The sequence below is a fragment of the Daktulosphaira vitifoliae genome, unplaced genomic scaffold (genome assembly GCF_025091365.1).
Source record: "Daktulosphaira vitifoliae isolate Bord-2020 unplaced genomic scaffold, ASM2509136v1 Scaffold_2, whole genome shotgun sequence".
Lineage (NCBI taxonomy): Eukaryota > Metazoa > Arthropoda > Insecta > Hemiptera > Phylloxeridae > Daktulosphaira > Daktulosphaira vitifoliae.
Window position 1 is genome coordinate 36,311,426 of NW_026099573.1, and position 21,623 is coordinate 36,333,048.

Genomic DNA, 21,623 nt, shown 5'->3' on the forward strand with positions numbered 1-21,623 from the left:
CTTGATCTGTATTATTTCGGATATCATATTTAGAATGAAAACCATTTAAATAAAAAAAAATAAACGATAATGTTGATATAGTATACTTAGGAAAATAATGTGTGTCGCAGCATTAGTTTCGCGTTCCCGTTTTTTACAGGTCAAAAATTCAAAATTTGTTTATGCTAACAAAATTATACTATATAGTCGCATTCCACGAGTACACTTTGTTACAATAATAACATTGTGTACACGATGGACATTAGTGAACAAATTTTCAACAGCTGTTGCAAACATACAACAACATTCTCATTTTACGAATATCACTTTTTATAAGTTAATTCTTAGTGGGACACGTAATAGAATGATGAAATTGCAATTGTTCGTCTTTGTACCGGATCGTTTGCGCTCGCCGTTTGATTAAATGTCATTAACAGTGTTAATTTATTCGTTGAGGTTGTTAATTGTTAACCGATGCTAAAAACTATATGATAATATTTACTATTAAATTTCATCCACTTACAGTGAAACGCTGTTAAATCAACATTTAAAGAATAGTTTGTTTAGCTTCTGTAAAATCATGTGTTCCACGTCGGTTTCATAGTAATTATTTGAAATTTGTTGAATAATAGTTATAATTTTATTATACAATCGCAAATTTAATCAAATCACGAAAAAATAGACTAGTTTTAATAAGTAAGTATCAACTTTAAGATATATTCGTAAGTTTCTTTTATTATAAAAAATATGATCATAAACAGCATTACAGACCAGACTAGTGGTGTATTTCGCAGGGTCCATAGGAGGAGGACAGTTTAATGGGTATATCTTAAGATAAAATGACTTTTTTTAGCAGAAAAAAGGTATTTCTATAAATTAAAATTTGATAAGTTGAAATTTTTGGGCTACAATAATTTAATAAATACTATATTATCCACAGCGCAGCAAAATATTAGATACGCTTCTGGCCTAAACCTGATATAACATTCTATTAGTTACATATAATTCTTGACTTATCAGCAAATAATAACACTGCCATTTAAAAAAAATTAAGTTGAAGCCCTTTTAAGTTATGAGAGATGATTCTAAAAAGTAATTATTAGCTGATAAATCAAGAATTATATGTAACTAAAAGAAACCAACATTTTGATTTCAATATGGTATTTATTTTGCAAGTAATTGATTGATTTATGATAAACCGATCAATCTATATAAGCTTTTTAAAGGAGTGTTGAAGTACCACTCAGAAAAATAAACAAATCTCTTTTGATAAAAATTCGACAAAACTATTTTCTTATAAAAAATTTGCATTTTGATGCAAATTTTCATTTTTCACTATTGATCTACAATGATGTTAATCACCGTCAAATTTAAATTTTAAGGGAGTACAACAACGTGTTTTGTTCACTTAACACTACACAGCTAATAATTTAAGTAATAAAAACTTTCGGTAGAATTTTAAGATGTATTAGAACTAATTGAATAATAATAATAACTTTTAGAATTTTTAAATAATCTAAATTTTATTGCAACATATTTTAAGCAGTTACATTGGATACAAAAAAAATATAATTAATATAATAAAATAAAATTATAATAAATAACTCAGTTAATTATATAACTAATGGTTTTCGTATCATTGTAATCTCCTCATAAGTACCTTAGCATTTTTTTTCTTAGGTTTTCAAACCATTTGGATTCTTAGTTATCAAAACTACTTTCTTCCATTAATCTCAATTAATTGCCTATTTCAAAATTATTCGAATTTCTTTTAATAATTCCTGCACACTCTTCTTCTTTTTCACCGGCTCACCCTTATCATATATGTCAATGTTTCTTTAAATATATTTCCATCAGCTCTCCCTAAATGGTCTGCCTATTCTATCCTTGTCCTTCTAATAAATTGGACCACACACTCTGTTTTGTAAATTTGATGTAGTTGGATGTTAACCCTTACTTCTTATTTTTGTTTCATTTCTTGGATACTGGTCTATACATTTTTCTAAAAATTTTTCTCTCAAATAGTCGTAATTTTTCATCATCACCTCTCGACTTTGCACATGTATCACATGCTTATAGCAATATAGAGTGAATGTAATTAAAAAAAACAAATATTCTTTTGTTTATCTTGATAAAAATTTGTATTTAAAGGGGTTTCAGTGCATAAAGTCATCTGTTAGCAGCATCCAATCTAATATCTTCATGCATGTTATTTTTACTGTTACCGAATTACTTGAGCTCTTGCACTTATTCAAAGGTGTTCTTTTCCACGTTGAGATTTGTATGATCACTCCACCTCGTTTTGCTATCATATTTTTAATTTTCCGAAGTTAATTGTTAAGCTAATATTTTCCCTATCTTTATCAGGACTTTAACGGTACTTTGGATGGCCTCTCGTGGATTTCCAATAACCACTATGTCGTGTCCATATGTTAGAAAGTCATTTCCTTCATCAAAGTTTAATGTTTCAGTTTGGGGTATTTTCCCTATTATACTCTCTAATGCTACATTGATTAGCACTAGTGACATCGCATCCTCTTGTTTCAATCTGCTATTAATTAGAAACGATGTTGATATTTCATTGTTCACTTTACTCAGCTGTTAGTCCTCGTTTTACACAATTATATTATATTGATTAGCTTAGTTGATGCACCAAAATGTTTAAGAATTTTCCATAGTCTTTCTCTGTTTGTGCTATCGTAGGCTTGCTTATAGTTCACAAACATCCTATGCAAATCTTTTGCGAACTCTTATCTTCTTTCCTTTTTTAGCTTCAATGAGAAGCTGAGAGGTTATTCATTTTACCATGATGTGTTTATTTATTTTTTATTTTTTGTGTCTGTCACTACTTTTTCTTAGCTCTCAGTGGACCGAATTTTCTCAACGATACGTCAAAAGATCACAAATTGTATCTTATTGAAGACATTACCCTTAAAAGTTAAACATTTTTCCCTCGTTCCCCGTAAATGGTGAAAATCTCCCAAAAAATTACAATTTATTAAAAACGATAAAGTTAAAAAGAAAAAAATTATTCCGACGATTTATCTTCTATGTGAAAATGGTTGACGCAGTTAAAAAAATGCTATTTTTGTGTTAAAATTTTCGATTAAAATTAAAATTAAATAAAAGTGTCAATATTTCCGGAACATTTTCATTGCCCGTGACAATAATTTTTTTCCTATTATTCCGTAATTATTTTTGAGTTAGAATTTTGCTTTTGAATAATCCACCAATTTCTTAAAATTAAACTCTATTTACAGATTTGTAACGAAGTGTTTCTTATGATAGTGATTTTAATCACTGTCAGATTAAATCTATATTGGACCCAACTATGCCACGTCTTCACTATGCTGGGTTTTTTATTAAAAAAAAAAATCTTACTATGTTAAATTGTTGCTCATATATGCTGATTTACATTTAAAGGGTACAGGAAATAAAGGTAGTAATCCATTTTTTCAATTTTAATTTTATATTTTGGTTAACCAAATAAGAATGGTATCAAGTAATAATTACCATATAATCAAAAATATTTTAATTTTGCTGATATTAAAACGTTTATTACTCTTTTATTATTAAAGAGGTAGGAAATCATAATATTTTTATTTTCCTGAAATATTAACAAAATTGTTCTAATACCGTTTTTCTTTATACTCTTTTTTTAAAACTTGCTATTCTTAGCAAACACCTAAAAGTCAAAATAGGTCAAAGTAAGTGATTTATCCTCATTTATGACACATCAATTTTACTATCAATATCTTCTTCTTCTTTCTCGCTTTAATCCCAACTACTTGGGGTCGGCCACCTTTATCCTAAACTTCCACTTGACACGATCTCCCACATCATTTTGGCTCACATCAGCTGTCCTCAAATCACATTCAATTGAATGTTAATAGATAACAGAAAATATAATAGAGAACTCTTTTATGATATAATCAGAAAAAATTGAAAAATATCTAGTTATATTTTAGCTTTGATGCAAAGCAGAGAAAGTATTTATATTACTGTGATGTGTTTTTTTGTGTCTGTTACCACTTTTTCTCAGCTCTCACCTAACCGATTTCTTTCAACAATACGTCAACAGATCACAAATCGTATCTAGTCAAAAACATTACTCTAAAAAATTAAAAAATTTTTCTTGTTCTCCGTAAATGGGAGTTATCTCCAAAAAAATTACAAATTTAGAAATCGATAATTATCGACATTTTTTCAATTTTTTTACTTAAAACTGCCATAACTTTTATAGAAAAAATTAACTTGTTCAGCATTATTTTTGAAAGTATTTAAAAAATACTGACATGTTTATATAAATCTTAAATTAAAGCGTATGTAATATACTTTAATATAAAAAAAAAAAATTCGAACCTTATTTTTTCTTCATAGTGAAAATGGCTACCTTTTTCAAAAATATGCTTTTTTTTGTTAAAATTCTCGATTATATATTTTTAACTTTATATTTCTATAACTTTATCAAATGTATGGATCATTACAATTTCTTTATGAGAAATACTATTTATTAACCTCTTTCATTTGACGTACTTTTTTTTATTCGGACCATTTCCCTTTATACAATTAGGGTTCAAAACTTAAAAATGCATATAGAAAGTAGAACTTTTTCACCTTAATTTTTGAAAGTGTTCCGGAAATACTGGCACTTATATATATATATCTTAAATTAAAGTTTATGCAATGCACTTTATTATGACCTCTGGACTTGTCTTCGTGATGAAAACGGACATCAAAGTTAAGAAAAACATACGATTTTCGTGAAAAAATTTTATATTTTTAACTATATAACTTTTGAAAAATGTATGGATCATTATTATTTTTATAAGATAATAATTATTTATATTTTTCTTTTATGTGATATAATTTTTTAAATCGGACCATTACCCTTTACAGGGTGGTTCAAAACTTTAAAATGCATATAGAAAAAAGAATTTTTTTAACTTAATTCTTGAATGTGTTGTAGAAATACTGACATTATATATATATATATATATTTTTAATTTAAGCTTGAAAAAGAAAAATTTCAGACTTGAGTTTGTTTTCATGGTGAAAACTAATATCAAAGTTGATAACAAAATAAGATTTTTGTAAAAAAATTCTTATTTATATTTTTAATTTTATAATGATATAACTTTGTACCATTTGATAGTAAAAATATAATAATAGGTTCCCTTTAAAATTTTGAAAGTTACCCCAAGATCTAGTCGTACATTCTATTTACAATTTCTTATAAAAATAAATTACATTTTAATCTATAAATTCTTAACGAAAAATGAAAGGCAGTATACTTAATAAATCACTCTGTATATAACTTAATGTAAACCGATTAATGACAGAGTAATTATATAATGGTACTTATTAAAAAAAAGGCCAATAAAAATGAAGAAAATCAATCATTTTAATTCAATAAAATTACTGAATTAATTGTTAAAACAAATAATCATAAAATTTATGTTGTATTTTTCATTTTAACAAAATTGCACTATATTTTTAGCATAAACAGTATACAATAATTTTTTTTCTTAGAAATAGTGAAGTATGGACATGAAATACTATTAGTAAACATTAGAAGTTATTAATATGATAAAACTTATTGAATTTTGTCATGTAGAAGAAATCTGTCAGAAATTTTTTTATTTAGGAACGTTGTTAAAAATTAATTAAGAATTGCATTGTATTCTATATTACATGAATGTTTGTTGAAATTTTCTTTTTATTGCGTCTACACTATTTCAATGTAAATTTAAAAACTAAAAAATTAATTTCAATTAGCTATCAAATAATTCACAAAATACTCATAATTTAATAATAATTATTTATCTTTGATTTAAAATTAATTGACATTTAATTGATTTTTATTTTCTAATTATATTTATAAACATTATGGAATTAATAATAATATTTATTTATACTTATAAAATACCAAGGCTAGGCAAGTTAATGATATTTTTAACTCGTTAAAATAAAGTTAATTAAAAATAGTCAAAGGTAGATTTAAATTTTAAATTTTACTTACGCAAACTGACACAAATATATGAACTGGTAAACCGATATTTGAACAAAAAAAAAAAAATTGATTTACACAAATAGTTTACGCGAATTCCGGGATAGTCTTAAAAAAACTGTGGTTGGCATAAGGTAAAATTTTATTTGAATGTTTAAACAATTGTTTAAAGTTTTTGCAAATACTGTGTCCATAATAAACAACTCTGTTTTTATACACTTCGTCATTTTAAAAATGCAAATTATGGTAATGCCAAAAATAGTTTTTGATAAGGAAATATGTTGAATGTAAGATTTTTTTATATATTCGATAAAACATATACGTAAATAACTGATAAAAAAAAAACAAATAAATTTTTTTTTTAATTTTGTAATAACGAAAAAAAAAAATATCTTGAATATCACTAGAAATGTAAATTTTATGTAATGATTTAGAAATAATCGATTTTTAGTAATTTTTACTAAATTATGCAAATGTATTATTGGCATTTAAAATCTAAATATTTCATGACGCATTAATTTTTAATTAAAATTGTATTAACTAGATTATTGAAGAAGATGCACTTGAATAAAAATCGTATTTTACATAACAATAAAATACGTAAATTATTACAATAAAAGAAAATATTAGCAGACCATTATTCATAGGCATAGGGTTGGCCTTCAGTTTACAATTTAGCATCCCAGAAACTTATCAATATTAAATGCATTGTTATATAAAAATAACTTTTTGCAGGAAGGAAAATTAAATGTAAACCCCCAAAACATTTGAATACTACGCTTATCAATCTCCTTTATATAAACGCGTATCTTTCTATTTACTATGGTAATCGCATGAGAATAAAAATTTGTATGCATATAATATTTTACATAAACGGCATGTAAGACAAACTACGATACAATGTTAAAGTTAAATAAAAGATAAAAGTGTAAGGTTTAAATGAGATTTAAATTTTTTTCTGTTATATTTGGGTACTATTATTCTTTCAAATAGTTGATAACACTGAATAACTTAAACTGTGATTAAACCCAATAATTGTGTACAAAATTTATAAAATTTAAAACGTATAGACTCATACTTATGTGAATCTTAATTTGCACAAATGTATTTGTCTAAATAAAATTGAATGTGTTAAATCCACATTAATGAGTTAATAGTTAACATTAATTTGTTATGTTTTCAAAATAAATTAAGTTAACAGTTAAGTTGAAGAAATTTCGTTAAACTTCAAAAAATCAATTAATTTGTATGTTAACTCGTATACTTGTCATGTAATTAAAAAAATTGAGATGTTTATTGAAAAATACATATTAATATTTTAAGAGTTTTTGAAATAAATTTGAAATAATTTTTATTATTTATTGAGATAGTGTAGTTTTTAAAATAACCTATTTCTATTGTTAGTTATTCAAAAATAGTGCACTCTTCCTGTTAAAAAATAATCTCGAGATATGCATTTTCGCATTAGAAACAACGATGTGCAATAATAATACTTATTATTTTTCAAAAATCTGTCAACCTATAAAAAAAACAAAATTTAATTGTATTTTAATTTTATTAAAAATTAGTTTTACTTAACGAAAAATACTAAAAATATACGTTAGTATTTATGATCAAAAGAGTTATCAAGTTAACGTAAAAATAATTATGTTATTGTTTTTATCGTACAAAATTTTATCACTCTACAAATCTCTGGTAGGTATCATATATTATATATATGTATGTTGTTTTGAAATAATTATAATTGAATTATGCGTCCGGTAAACAATTTCGTTTTAATGTTTTTTTTAATAAGTTTCCAATTCATTTAGATTTTAGTTGTTGATATATCCGTCCTAACACTGCCTATTACGAAAACACTTAAAAGTGATTACATTCTTCTTCTAAATTTACTATCATCCAATTGAAAATTAAAACCATACAAACTTGTACATAAAATTAAAAATTGTTCTAATATATTGAAAAATTGCTTAGACTATTTTTATAAATATCCACGAATTATAGTATATATGATAGTCTACATAAAAGTTGTAAATATATATCATGATATTTAAGATAATAAAGAACTAGGTTTTTAGCTTCGATGCGAAGCTGAGAAGTTATTGATTTAATATGATGTGTTTTTTTATTATTATTTTTTTTGCGTCTGTTATCACTCAATCTCAGCTCTGACTGGACCGATTTTGATGAACAATACGTCAAAAGATCACAAATTGTATCTAATCGAAGAAATTATTCTCATAAGTTTAAAAAAATTCCCTTGTTTCCCGTAAATGGAGGAAATCCCCAAAAAATTACAATTTTAAAAATCAGTAATTTTTTCAAAATTTTTTTCAATTTTAGTTTTGATGCAAAAGCTGAGAAGGTATTAATTTTACCATGATGTGTTTATTTTTTTTTGTGTCTGTTACTACTTTTTCTCAGCTCTCACTGAACCGTTTTTCATCAACAGTACATCAAAAGATCACAAATCGTATCTAGTTAAAGAAATTACCCTTAATAATTGAAAAAAAATCCCTCGTTCCCCGTAAATGGGGGAAACCTCCAAAAAAATTACAAATTTAAAAAACGCTAATTTTCGAAATTTTTGAAATTTTTTTTACTTAAAATTTTCATAACTTTTTTAAAAATAACCAAATCAATAAAATTATTTTTTTTATAGATGCATGATGTCTTTACCTATCATTTGGTATATTTTTTTTATAAATCTGACTGAAATTTACCTGCCCACGGGGGGGATTTAAAATGACAACTTTTTTACAAAAAATTAATTTTTTCAACTTAACTTTTGAAAGTGTTCCGGAAAGTCTGACACTTTTATATATATCTTAAATTAAAGCTAATGTAATATAATTTATTATGCAAAAAAAAATTTCGGACTTTATTTTATCTTAACGGTGAAAATGGCTATCGAATGCTATTTTTGTGTGAAAATTTTCGATTTTGTATTTTACATTTTTAACTTTATTATGCTATAACTTTTTGAAAAATGTATGGATCAATATAATTTTTTCATGAGAAGTAGTATTTATATACATCTTTCATTCGACATACTATTTTTAAATCTTAGTGAATATCCCCTGAAAAATTACGATTTATAAAAACGGTAAAGTTAAAAAAGAATTATCCCGAAGACTTATCTTCTATGTGAAAATGGTTACCGTAGTTAAAAAAATGCTATCTTTGTTTTAAAATTGAATGAATAAAACGGTAATTTCGACATTTTTTTCACATTTTTTCGAAAAAGTAACTTTAAAATTTGAATTAGCTAAAATTGCCAATTTTATCATTCGACGATAGCGACAAATAGTTGCGGAATTGGTAACACTTGTGTCACTTAGGGTACGAGGTTCGAATCCGCCTGTGGCAATTTATATTTTGAATTTTTTGAGTTAGAAAAAATTTTGAAATTATTTGATTTTATCTCATTTACATTCAATAAATATCAAGGATCCCATCACTCTAGACTCATGAGAAAATATTTCTTATTCGTGTTAATATTATTTTACTATGTGTTTTTTTTTGTGACTACGATTTATTTTGCCAACCCTCACTTGACCTACGTTTTTCAACGATACGTCAAATGATTACAATTCGTATCTAGTTGAAGATATTACACTCAAAAATTGAAAAAAAATTCTAATTTATCAATAAAACAGTTATTTTTGTTAATGTATAAGTAAAATATATATTACATCTATATTAAAGTTGATAGGTATTTTAATAATTTTCATAACTGTATTAATAGAAAATTGATTTCTACAAAAAAAAAATCAAATATAATACTAAGCAATAAAATAAAAATTTTTTATTTTATAAATTGAGATAAAATAATTTATTTGAATTTTTCTAGTTCAACTAGTAAAAATTATTTGTTAATAAATATTTTATGTGCATTATTTAAATGTAAATAATTATTTAAATAATAAATAAGTAAATAAAGCCATTGAGTTTTCTATTAAATAGTAGTAGTCCAGTTGATAAAAGCACATATTACAATTCTTGTCATTGTCGTTTTCTTATTATTTATTTAAAATTATTCTATAGATTTTTAATTTTTCTTTTCCTCCAATTACAATATATTGTTAGACATTACTGTTTATGCAAATAATTATCGTACATTATGTTCGAATGAATGTGTAATAGGGTGGTCCTTATTTTATGAATTTTGACGTTGCTATTAGGACATCTCTGTATTTTTAATTTATTTACGATGTCAATCCTGTTTTTATGGTCTTATGTTCTCACAAACTATAATCTAGGTTTAAAAAACCATGTTTAAATTAAAACGTTTAAAAAAATTAATTGATTCAGTAATAATGAAGTTTTCAATATACATGTTGATTAATATTTCAATATCTTGAAATTGTAAATAATAGGCGGAGGAACTTCGACTAAAAATATAATCGTGAGTTTTAAAAGTTCACGATAATCTTCTCTTAATTGTCACTTGCTTAAGTTCTTTTGCGAACTATATTGTACTATCTATTGACTTTATTGAGTTTTGTTAATTTTATTCCAAACTAATTTAACATTTTCGAATAGAGTAACATTGGAATCAGATGATTATTGAACTATGTTTTTGAAAACACACTTTAAAATTAATTAAAAAATATGATGTCCATATGGTATGTAAAGAATATTTGAATTTAACTTTTATTCTAAGACTACACAAACACGTTTGAGACGTCCCTCATTTGATGCTACTGTTTCACAACATAATGCCTAAATTTACAAGATCCTTTTGTTCTAAGGCATTATAAACCGCTAAAACCTGGTTTTTTCCACTTTTGGATGACACATTTATTAGTTTTTCTTTATCTTTATAAGTTATAACTATTGGTACCCTATCAACTAGTTCATTGATTATTAATGACGAGAGCAATTTTCCATCTCAATGAACAGTTATAGCATTGATGTTGATTTAAAAAAAAGTGTTAACTGTAGTAGCATAACCTTTTCAAAAAATTTCACGAAAACGATGGATTAAAAAATGATTAAGTCACTTACGAGACATAATGACTCTGAACTTTAGCTGTAGTTGTTTGTACAAATACCGTATCAGATAATCTACAACGGTCTAATGCTGCAGCTAGATTTTCTGTCATATTTTTCTGCGCCCTTATTCTTTTAGTTGTCTCTTCAGATTTAAAAATTGAAAATCAACTGATTGTAGCAATAACAAGTTATGTAACGAAAGTCCATCATTACCACTTGATGATTGCAATTCAACAGGGTAATTCTTGTATATCATTTTAATTAGGGTCCCTGTAAAAGTGTAGTCTGCAGCGAAGTGCAATTTAATTTTTGCGAACCACTGCTGTGTTCTTCAATTCCCAGGCCTAGTTTTTGAGACACATGCGCGTCATTGCACCGACACAGACGCTGCTGTAAGTTCATAATTTTGCACTAATGGTAAGGGGGTAGCCGTCGAACGGTCCTTTTATTGAATTGTTCAGTGTAGTTGCGCCGCATGGCCACCGTCGCTGATATCGCATGATGATAACTTTTTTATACGTTTATATAAATTAACATTTAAAATATTCAAAAGAGATAATTTGTACTGAGTGTGGTTAAAGCTACACTGAGCGTAGTTACCATTAATTCTGGTAAAACATGATAATATAGTTATGTTTGATTTTAGGTATTTTAATTTCAACTTCATTTTTTTTACAGAAACATGGCTAGTAATTCCAGTCCAATATCTGATTTTTTTCGAGGCCGTCATGTATTAATCACTGGAGCCACAGGGTTTATGGGTAAAGTTTTGGTTGAAAAATTGCTACGTTCATGTCCAAACGTTGCTTGTATATATTTGCTAATTAGGTCAAAACAAGGACACGATGTTCGAACTAGAGTCGATGGATTACTCAACGCTACTGTAAGTATTCCGCTATTTTCATCTTAAGTTTAAAGACAATGTAATTCTTGTTCATTGAAATTTTATACAATAGGTTTAGTAAATAAATCATCAATAAAGAAAAAAATCAAATTTCTTGAAAATTAGAAAATCAAAAAATGAGCAAACAAATTTTTTTTCATCCAATTTCGTGAAAGGATCTATAGTTATTAAGAATTTTTTCTTTTGTTAGTTTTTGAGTTATATAATATGATAGATTTATAGAATATTCTGAAGTATAGTAAATGAGTTTTAATAAATTTTACTGGATTTTGAACTATAAACATTATTTAAATATACTTTCGTGTTTGATTCCACTAGTCTATTTTAAGTAAAATCAAATAAAAATTTCATAAAGAGCTTAAAATTTTTTTGTTGATTTTATTTAGATAATTTTGCTTTTTGTTTTATATATATTTCATAATTTTTTTTTATAAAAATCATGAATTAAAATGTTGTTGACGAAGCTACATCACCTATCTTATATTTAAATCAGAATGAGTTAGCAACATTGTAACATGTAAAATATCGCGGAGAATCCAATGTAAGACTCGGGTTTTTGGTAAAATTAATAGATAGCACACTAATCAAATAATAAAAATACTCATGACAAGTACTATCAATTTTACAGAAAACGGTTTTTTGCTCTCCTGCAAAAATCAAATAGGTGGTGGTTGTTTTTTAAGGAACGAAATTATAGTGGAATGTAAATTTTAAGAAAGTTTTTTTATTAATGACTGATTAAATCACGTAACAGTCAGTTAATCGAATTATAAGAATAATTGAATCTTTTTTCAAAAGCAAAATATTCAGATTGTAATTACCATTTGAATTTTAAATTGTTTGTTGGTCTCGATTTACTATATGATTTCAATACCATAATTTTTGTTTTTATAAATCAAGATAAAAAATAGTTTTTTAGAGGATAATTAGTATCGTTTGTTAGTACTAATTATTGTTTTATGTATATATATTAAGTTAGACTAAACATCGTAATTGATAATAATTAAATATTGCTATAGAGGTTTATTATGAACATCTCAGTTGAACATTAATATATTTTTATTATTTACTATTCGTGATTAATTATTATAGATATTCGATTGGTTGAGAAAGAATCAACCAGAGTCTTTAAAAAAATTAGTACCTATCAACGGTGATGTAACACAAAATGAACTTGGCATAAGTACGTTAGACCAGAAAACTCTGACCGATAACGTGTCCGTTGTATTCCACTCAGCAGCGACTGTCAAGTTCGACGAAGCACTTAAATTATCGGTGGCGATGAATTTGTTGGGAACCAAAAGACTAATGCAGTTGTGTCGTCAAATGAACAAATTAGAAGTAATTCTAATAATAATTTAAACAAATATTATTATTACTACTATTATTTTTTGAGAATTAACACATGTCTTGCTTTTTTTAATACTTTAATTTTACATAAAATACATGCGTATTAAAAGGCATAATTAAAAAAGATAAATTTGTTATACTTTAGGCATTTGTCCATGTGTCTACTGCTTATTGCAACTGTAACCGTAAGGAAGTTGAAGAACATATGTACCCTATATCATCGGATCCTGATAAAATTGTTCAGTGCGTTAATTGTCTAGATGAAAAGCTTTTAGAATCAATAACACCACAGTAAGTAGTACAAGCAATGTATAAAGCTGTTACTTTTATATTTACTAATAAAAAAGTTGAAGAATGATCGATAAATAAAATTTTATTATTAAGCATTAAGTAATTGTCGGATATACAAACAAACCCCACGAGACTAAATTTATTTTGATATGAAATGAAATTGTCAATTATTCTAATATAAAAATCTATGAAATGGATTTATAATATATTGTCTTAAATATTTGTTGTGAGTTTTAACATACTTGAATTAATTAATTTGAAATTTACAATGGCCATTCTTTTTGTCCCACGTTAGATTAATTAGTGATATATGCACTATACAAGTATTATATGTTGACCCACATAATTATATCGTTAACGTATGCATTAAATAAATATAGTATGGGAAATATAAATTTTTTTCTTCGAGGAAATCGACGATAAGTTTTACTTATTAAAATACCCATAAATGTTAAATAAAATTATTTTTAAGATTTAATTTAATTTGAATTTTGTGTATTTTTTTGTTTCTAGAATTATTAAGGGATGGCCGAATACATACACATTTACTAAAGCACTAGCAGAAAAAATGCTGTTACAACAAGGTGAAGGTTTACCCATTGTAATTGTCAGGCCTTCAATAGGTGAGTCAAATTACTTAGACACTTCATTATTTACAGAGTATTCAGTAAGCAAAAAAACTGGTCAATTGTTACAAACAATGAGAACAATAGAAACCCATTTCCTTACTCACTGAACACCCTATATATTTAATTACTTAAAATAACTNCCATTTCCTTACTCACTGAACACCCTATATATTTAATTACTTAAAATAACTTTGAAATTTCAATTTGTTACAAAATAAAATACTATAAAACAAATTAATAAACAATAAAATTCGAAATTTGAACGGAACTTGATATGGAATGTATAGTTCAGTTCAAAAGTCGAATATAAATAGAAAAATTTTTATCCAAAAATGCAATATAATTGCTGGGTTATAAAAAAATTTTAGATAATGTATGAGTTCGACGTATTTTATTCGTGATGCTGTCAAATTATTTAATTTTAGTTGTAATTTGGGTTTAGTTTAACCAAAGAATAAAAGTTTATAAAATAATTAATATTTTTTGAATTATTATAATTTTTTTTTTATAGTTACTGCTTCATGGAAAGAACCAATTTCAGGCTGGGTAGATAATCTCAATGGACCGACGGGTTTACTGGCTGGCGCCGGTAAAGGTGTGTTGAGAACATTGCTATGTCACAAGGATCTCATAGCTGATTTAGTTCCAGTTGATATTTGTATTAACCTTTTAATATCTACTGCCTGGTACACAGCAACTAATAGGTAAATATTTTGAATGAAATTATTTAAACAAATTTAAATATTGAAATTGTGTAGCTAAGTGTGGACTTGGATTGTCCCTTAGGTACAGCTAGAATAACAATTTTAGGGATAATAAATTTATTTTTATTCCACTTTTAAAAATATTTTTGCATAATTTACTATATTTTTAGGAATGCTAATTTAGAGTTTTCTATGTATTTAGAACTCTATAATTTATACTGTTTGTAGTTTAAATTTAATTTGTTCTTAAATTTATACTTGTACAAATAGAATTATTGAAGAAATTGTTGTATAACATTTTTAGGCCTACTACTATAAAAATATATCACTGTACTTCAGGAACTACAAATCCAATTTATTGGAAAGATATTGAAGCACTTGGTCATGAGTTTATTATTAAAAATCCTTTCAGTGATGCAGTTTGGTATCCGGGTGGTAGTTTTAAGAGTAGCCGAGTTTTCAACTCCTTATGTGTAGCTGTTTTCCAAGCTTTACCGGCGTACTCCATTGATACAGTGGCCAAAATAACCGGACATCAGCCAAAGTAACTTAAAATCTAATATATTACAATCATACGTTTTTTAAGGTGACTGATGTTTAAGAACTACGCTTTTCCGCAAAATTACCGTGAAATATATTAGTTTGTCTCCGTGGCACAAATAGGAAAATATAATTTCAGTCTTTCAATTTGGTAGTCCTCTGATAGATGATAATAGACAAAATTTTTCAAATCTGTTGGTAATTAATTTACCTTTTTTTTAATAACTTCTTAGATAGGTTGTAAGTAACACATATTAATTATTATAATATAATTACTTTAATAATGTATTTCTTAAATATTTCACTCTATATTAATTTGAGACTAAATGTATTTTAAAAATTTAATTCATTACTAAATTATTATTCGAATTTTGTTTATTTTATTTAACAATATCATTGTACAATTATTTGACAAATTATAATGCCTAATAATAATTAATTTTACTCATTATTGTTTTAGATTAGTAAGAATTCACAAGAAGTTACAAAAAGCTGTTTCGTGCCTTGAATTTTTTACTACTCATGAATGGCATTTTAAAAACACTAATGTACAGAGACTATTTGCCGAATTAGACCCCAACGATCGAAAGACATTTTACTTTGATATATCAAAACTGGATTGGCGAAAATATGTTGAGTCATATGTATGGGGAACAAGAAAATTTATTCTAAAAGACGATCCAAGTACTTTGCCTAAAGCTAAAGTACAGCTATCACGGTAAGAATATAAATGCAAGGCAGTTAAATTGAACTATCTGCTTACTTTGCTGTGTCATTTTTTGTCCCTATACAACTCCACAATTACTGATTAATTTTTTTCAAAAATACATAAAGAGTTTATAAAAAATAACTAATGGAAGATTTCAGCAACATAATTTTGAAAAATTCTCCTTAATCTCCGAAATTATATGTCCCAAAAATTCACAATTGTTATAAAACAATCAATGTTAATATTTTTAGTTTTCATTTTATTTTCAAATAAATGTTTGAAAACTGGACGAATTATACCAACATTTTTTTGATATTACTTTAAAAATTTCCCTTGGCGAAAATATAAATTCTATAAAAACCCAATAATTAAACAAATTACTGTAAGGACTATAAAAAAATTATTGCAAAACAAAATAACAGTTATATCATTTAATACTAAATCAAATTATAGTCTATTTAATGTAATATATGATTTAAAAAAAGAATAAATTTTCGACGGCTTGTCATCTATAAGTTGAAAATCATGTAAATTTTGGTGGATATGTTACACATATTTTTCAAATACGTATGGAAGAATTTAACGACAGTAATATTAATCGTTGTTAGAATCAATCAATACTAATCAAAAAAAGGTCTTAATTTCTTAACTCTTTACTTTTTATTATAGAATTTAGATAAAAAAAAATCCCTATGCAAAAATGTTTTTTAATTTTCAATAAAATCTAACAAAAAATAAATTACTCAATCATTAGATGTAATTAAGCAATATATGATTACAAATTTAAATATATTTAATATTAAATTTAAATAAATAACAATAATGTAATATTTTATATTAGGTACGAAAGTGTATTAATACTATTTTCGTACATAAAAAAATAAGTATGAAAATAACAAATAAAATAAATTATTGCATCCAAGTGTTCTATGACAGTGTTAAGATTTTTTAAGTGATAAGTTTTTTCAATAATCAGGTAGATAAATGTGTTATAAAATTTTTATTAGTTTTTATTGTATTAGATTTTAATTTCAAAACATTAAAAATGTTCAATCGTTTAACCTATTTGAAATAGCTTAACAAATTTGAATGAGATTGATATGCGTATAACATAATTATTATGGTAGTGCAAAATTAATTTATTATTAAAATCATAATGGACTATCCTCTAACTTTGTTGTATATCTAAAATGTTTTGTAAATGTTCTATTAAAATTTGAAATCAACAAAAAATTTTTGCTTTAGGAAATAAACCAAAAACACCCCAAAAAAATAAAGTGAATAAAATTTTTGATCAAATATCATAACTGGCATGTCTACATCATTTTATTTTTAGTGTAAAATACACATGTCTTAGTTTCGAAATTCTAAATGGAAAATTGATTACATAACTACGAATATAGTGAATTAAGTGAAAAGTTGAAATAAAAAGTGTATTTTTTATTTTGAATTTTGTTTTGTTGACCATTTGTATTTTACGGGGAAATATTTTTACTGCCGGAAATATTCAGAGCATTAAACGTATGCTACTCTCATGTTACTTACTATAATGAAAAACAACATTTATCTTGACACCTTATCTTATATGTAAAAATGTAGTTAAAATACATGTTATTTTTGTGTTGAAATTGTATAATTTATATTTTCAACTCTAAATTGCTATACATTTTTTAAAAATGTATGAATCAATGCAATTTTTTTGTTTATGTTCCGGAAATACTACAAGCTTCAAATATATATATTAAATTAAAGTTTATTACTATAAGTTAAAAAACAAAATTGTCCATAAGATTTGTTTTCTTTATGTTAACCGTTCCCAAAGTTAAGTAAAAAATGTTATTTTAATAAATAAACCACTGTTTTTTGTGTTATACATTTTTATTCAAATTTTTTTTTTTTTTAATTACTTATACTTATATTTTAGTTTAAATGGTATATTAATACAGGAGAGGGAAGTGTGTACACCTATTTACCCTCATTTTACAAAATAATAATAAAAAAGATTTAAGTGATAATTTTAAATAATTTGTAGACTTTAATGTCAATTTAATAAGTGTTTTAATAGCAAGACACTACCATTACCTAAAAATAAGTCTAACTATCAATAGCTTATAATAAATTTTAATTTTAATTTCATTACAGATATTAATTAATAATTAATTCATTAATAATTGATTCCTTGATATAAAATGTTTTATGTTTAACGATAAATTATAAATCTGTGTTGTACTAAATTATGACGTCAACGAAAAAAACTATTAAATTCGGCTTTTTTTTGTATTTTAAATAATTTAAAATAAAATATTAATTAATATGAATTTGTTTTCACTAAATTTTTTTGATTAGTAAAAATTGACTTCTAACAAGGAATGGTCTTGTTCAAGAAGTCAACAAATGTGCGGTTGAGCGGTCCCAATTTTCAATAAAAATTAGACTGCAGTTAATACTCAAGTTTTTTCACCTAAATGACGCCCCTTCTCGTAGTCAAAAATATGTTTACATTTTTTCATTATCAATAATTTTTAAATGTCGTATCTTTCAAAAAAAAAAAAAAAATTAATTAAATTTGTTATACTTTTTCTCTTACATATGTGTAATTAGTTCTTAATGTCGAAATGACTCGACTTTTGCTTTAAAATAATTTTAAATATTATGCTTAATAGAAAAAAAAATAAAACATTGATATATTTTTTTTATTATAAAAAACAAAATATTAATATTAGTTTGATGTGAGTTTAAAAAAACATGTTTTTTTGGAGTATAATAACAAATTTTAAAAACATTTTTTGATAGCTCTTACAGTAATTTGGTTAATGATTAGACTTTCAAAAAATGTATATTGTTGTTAAGGCAATAGTTTAAAGTATTATCAAAAAATGTTGCAATAATTCGTCCAGTTTACAAAAAGTTATTTCAATATAAAGTGAAAACTAAAGAAATCAATATTGATTGTTTTATAAAAATTGTGAATTTTTTTGAAAAATCACTTAATTACGGTGATTAATGAGAATTTTCCACAATTATGTTGCTGAAAGCTTTAACTAGTTACGTTTTATAATTTTTTTACGTATTTTGGGAAAAATTGGTTTAGTAGGTGTGAAGTAATCATATACAGTGTCGCAAAAAAAACAACGGTACAGTAAGACCAATAGCATTTCAGTTACACAGTGAAGCTAAAAATGTTGTTTTTTATTCAATAAACCATTTGTAATTGTTGCAGATTATACTACTTGCATCGTGTTACCCAAGCAGCATTAGCTGTTGTTGCAGTTAGATACATATTAATGTGCAATAATTCAACTAAGCGGTTATGGTATTCAGCTTTGTATTTTCTTATAAGTTTAATGAAAATTATTACTTCACCACTAAAAATAACGTAGGATATTACTTAAATTATTTTAATATCATATCTCAACGTATGTATGCTTTTTATTTGAGCTATAAACATACGACGTTACATATGAAACTTAACAATCAACAACCCAAATATTTTGTTCGTTATATTGTTTATATATTATAAAATATGTACTTTGAAACATATAAAAATATTTATTAGAGAAAATGAATGTCTGATATTATAAAAATTGTTATTTAATTGAATTTGTATTGTAATTTAAAATTTTACTCACTAGTAGTTATGTGATAAATTTTTTATTTAACTTTATACTATAAATTTGTTTTATAACAATACATTTATATTTATACCATGTTTTAGATAATGAAAATAATTTGTTATAAATATTTGTATCAAAGAGGTTATGAATAATTAAAATATTATATTTTAGTTTTTTACTTGTTCGAATTACATAATGCCATTAATAATTATATTTATTAATTACTAGTCACATATTTAAAACATTTTTCAAACTATTTAATTTATACATTATTAAACATGCTGATTCAAACAAATAAACAAACATGGTTTGTTAAATTCAATAATACCGATTTTAAGTTACACTTATATTGTTTAATTTTGCATAGTCAATGAATTATTTTAATGATTTCACATATATACTTCATTTTTAATTTATAATTCATTGCAACCTCAAAATATATAAATATTTTTATAGATTGTAACAATGTAAAAAATTAATTCTCAAAAATGAATTTATGACTTAATTTTTTGTTATTTTTTTTTATTAAATATCTGATTATTTTATCTAAATTAATTTAAATTTACATTTTAGGATGATACTGATTTAGTATCATTTATAAACATGTGAATTATTTTTGGCATAATTAGTTTATATCATTTTAGAGGATGAACATTTCTTTTTAAGGGGGTAGGAAAAGATGGAGAATATTTTTCTCCTCAAAACATCAATGGTGATAATATTTTTATACATCTATACTTTGTAAATTGTTTTTTTTAATTTGCATGAAATAATATATCTTATTTAAATGAAAATTTCTCAATCCAGGGACATACTTAGAATTTTACAATGGAGAGAGGGCACAAATAAAATTTTTGCTCATATCTAAGCCAAAATATATGTATTGACGTACTATCATTAAACATCACATCATAGTCACGTACCCATGTGCCCCCTCTAAATATGTATAAATACAGTGGTCAATATGTAATTTTCATTAAATCAAAAATATACTTTTCTAAATTAATGTTTTGTTAAAAAAAAATTGAACGTCTTACGTTGAATTAACATACAAATGAAAGTAACATCTTTAAATAGGAAATTTTATGAGGATTTAAAAAATGGTATTTCTTAGATGGATATGTTGCCAAAAACTTATATAATTACTATTAACAGTATATTTTAAAGGAAACCTCAAAGTTTCGTTAAAATTAATATTTTCTTGCATTTATATCATAATAAATTATTATAATAGAACTATTAATAATCACTTCTATATACTCTCGGTGATTAAAAAAATTGTCCAATTGACATTTTCTGATTTTAATTCATTTTCAATTATCCAAAATAATAAAAAGAAAACTTAATTTAAAAAGAAATTTAACAACAATTCTGACAATAAAATGAAAACAAAATTTTACTATATCCTACTATAAGTTTTGTTAAAATAAGTGATTTGTCCTTTTTTCTCGATAGTGATAGTATGTATTTTTTAAAAATAACATTTTCTAATTTTGAAAGAACTATATTTTCATTCGCATTGCTGATTATAGTTTCAAAATACGTGTATGTAAAAGTAATTAAGTCGGTTCATAATATTTATTAAAAAATAAACTAAAATGAATCACATGTACCTGTGTTCTCTATAAATAAGCCCTTATCCTAATCATAGACTGTTTTGATTTTAAGTATACTTTGGTATATATCAACGATAACACAAAATATTGTAAATGAAAATGTCTACAAACTCTAATTAAATAAAAATTCACATTTATTAAACAATATAATTAAATCATAATATCACATGTTTTATAATAATGCAAAACAAATTTTATTTAAGTAATTAAATAATTATTTATAATATTTGAAATTAGTTAAGTTTCATACATTGAGTTATTAATATATAATATAATAAG

General features: G+C 24.6%; 1 protein-coding gene across 2 annotated transcripts; it reads left to right on the plus strand.

Moving 5' to 3' along the window:
* The first annotated feature begins 288 nt into the window (after window positions 1-288).
* On the plus strand, window positions 289-19,707 carry LOC126899806 (putative fatty acyl-CoA reductase CG5065). Of its 2 annotated transcripts, none has more exons than XM_050675026.1 (9): window positions 289-675; window positions 11,666-11,870; window positions 12,984-13,232; window positions 13,387-13,532; window positions 14,046-14,155; window positions 14,673-14,865; window positions 15,170-15,409; window positions 15,866-16,123; window positions 19,335-19,707. In XM_050675026.1, exons 2-9 carry the CDS (start codon window positions 11,670-11,672, stop codon window positions 19,492-19,494), a joined length of 1,557 nt encoding a protein of 518 aa, XP_050530983.1. In that variant the 5' UTR covers window positions 289-675; window positions 11,666-11,669; the 3' UTR covers window positions 19,495-19,707. The 2 variants fall into 2 exon arrangements, with proteins under 2 accessions (XP_050530983.1, XP_050530982.1); XM_050675025.1 differs by lacking the exon at window positions 289-675 and adding an exon at window positions 11,407-11,598 and having other exon boundaries at window positions 19,335-19,706.
* Window positions 19,708-21,623: the final 1,916 nt, after the last annotated feature.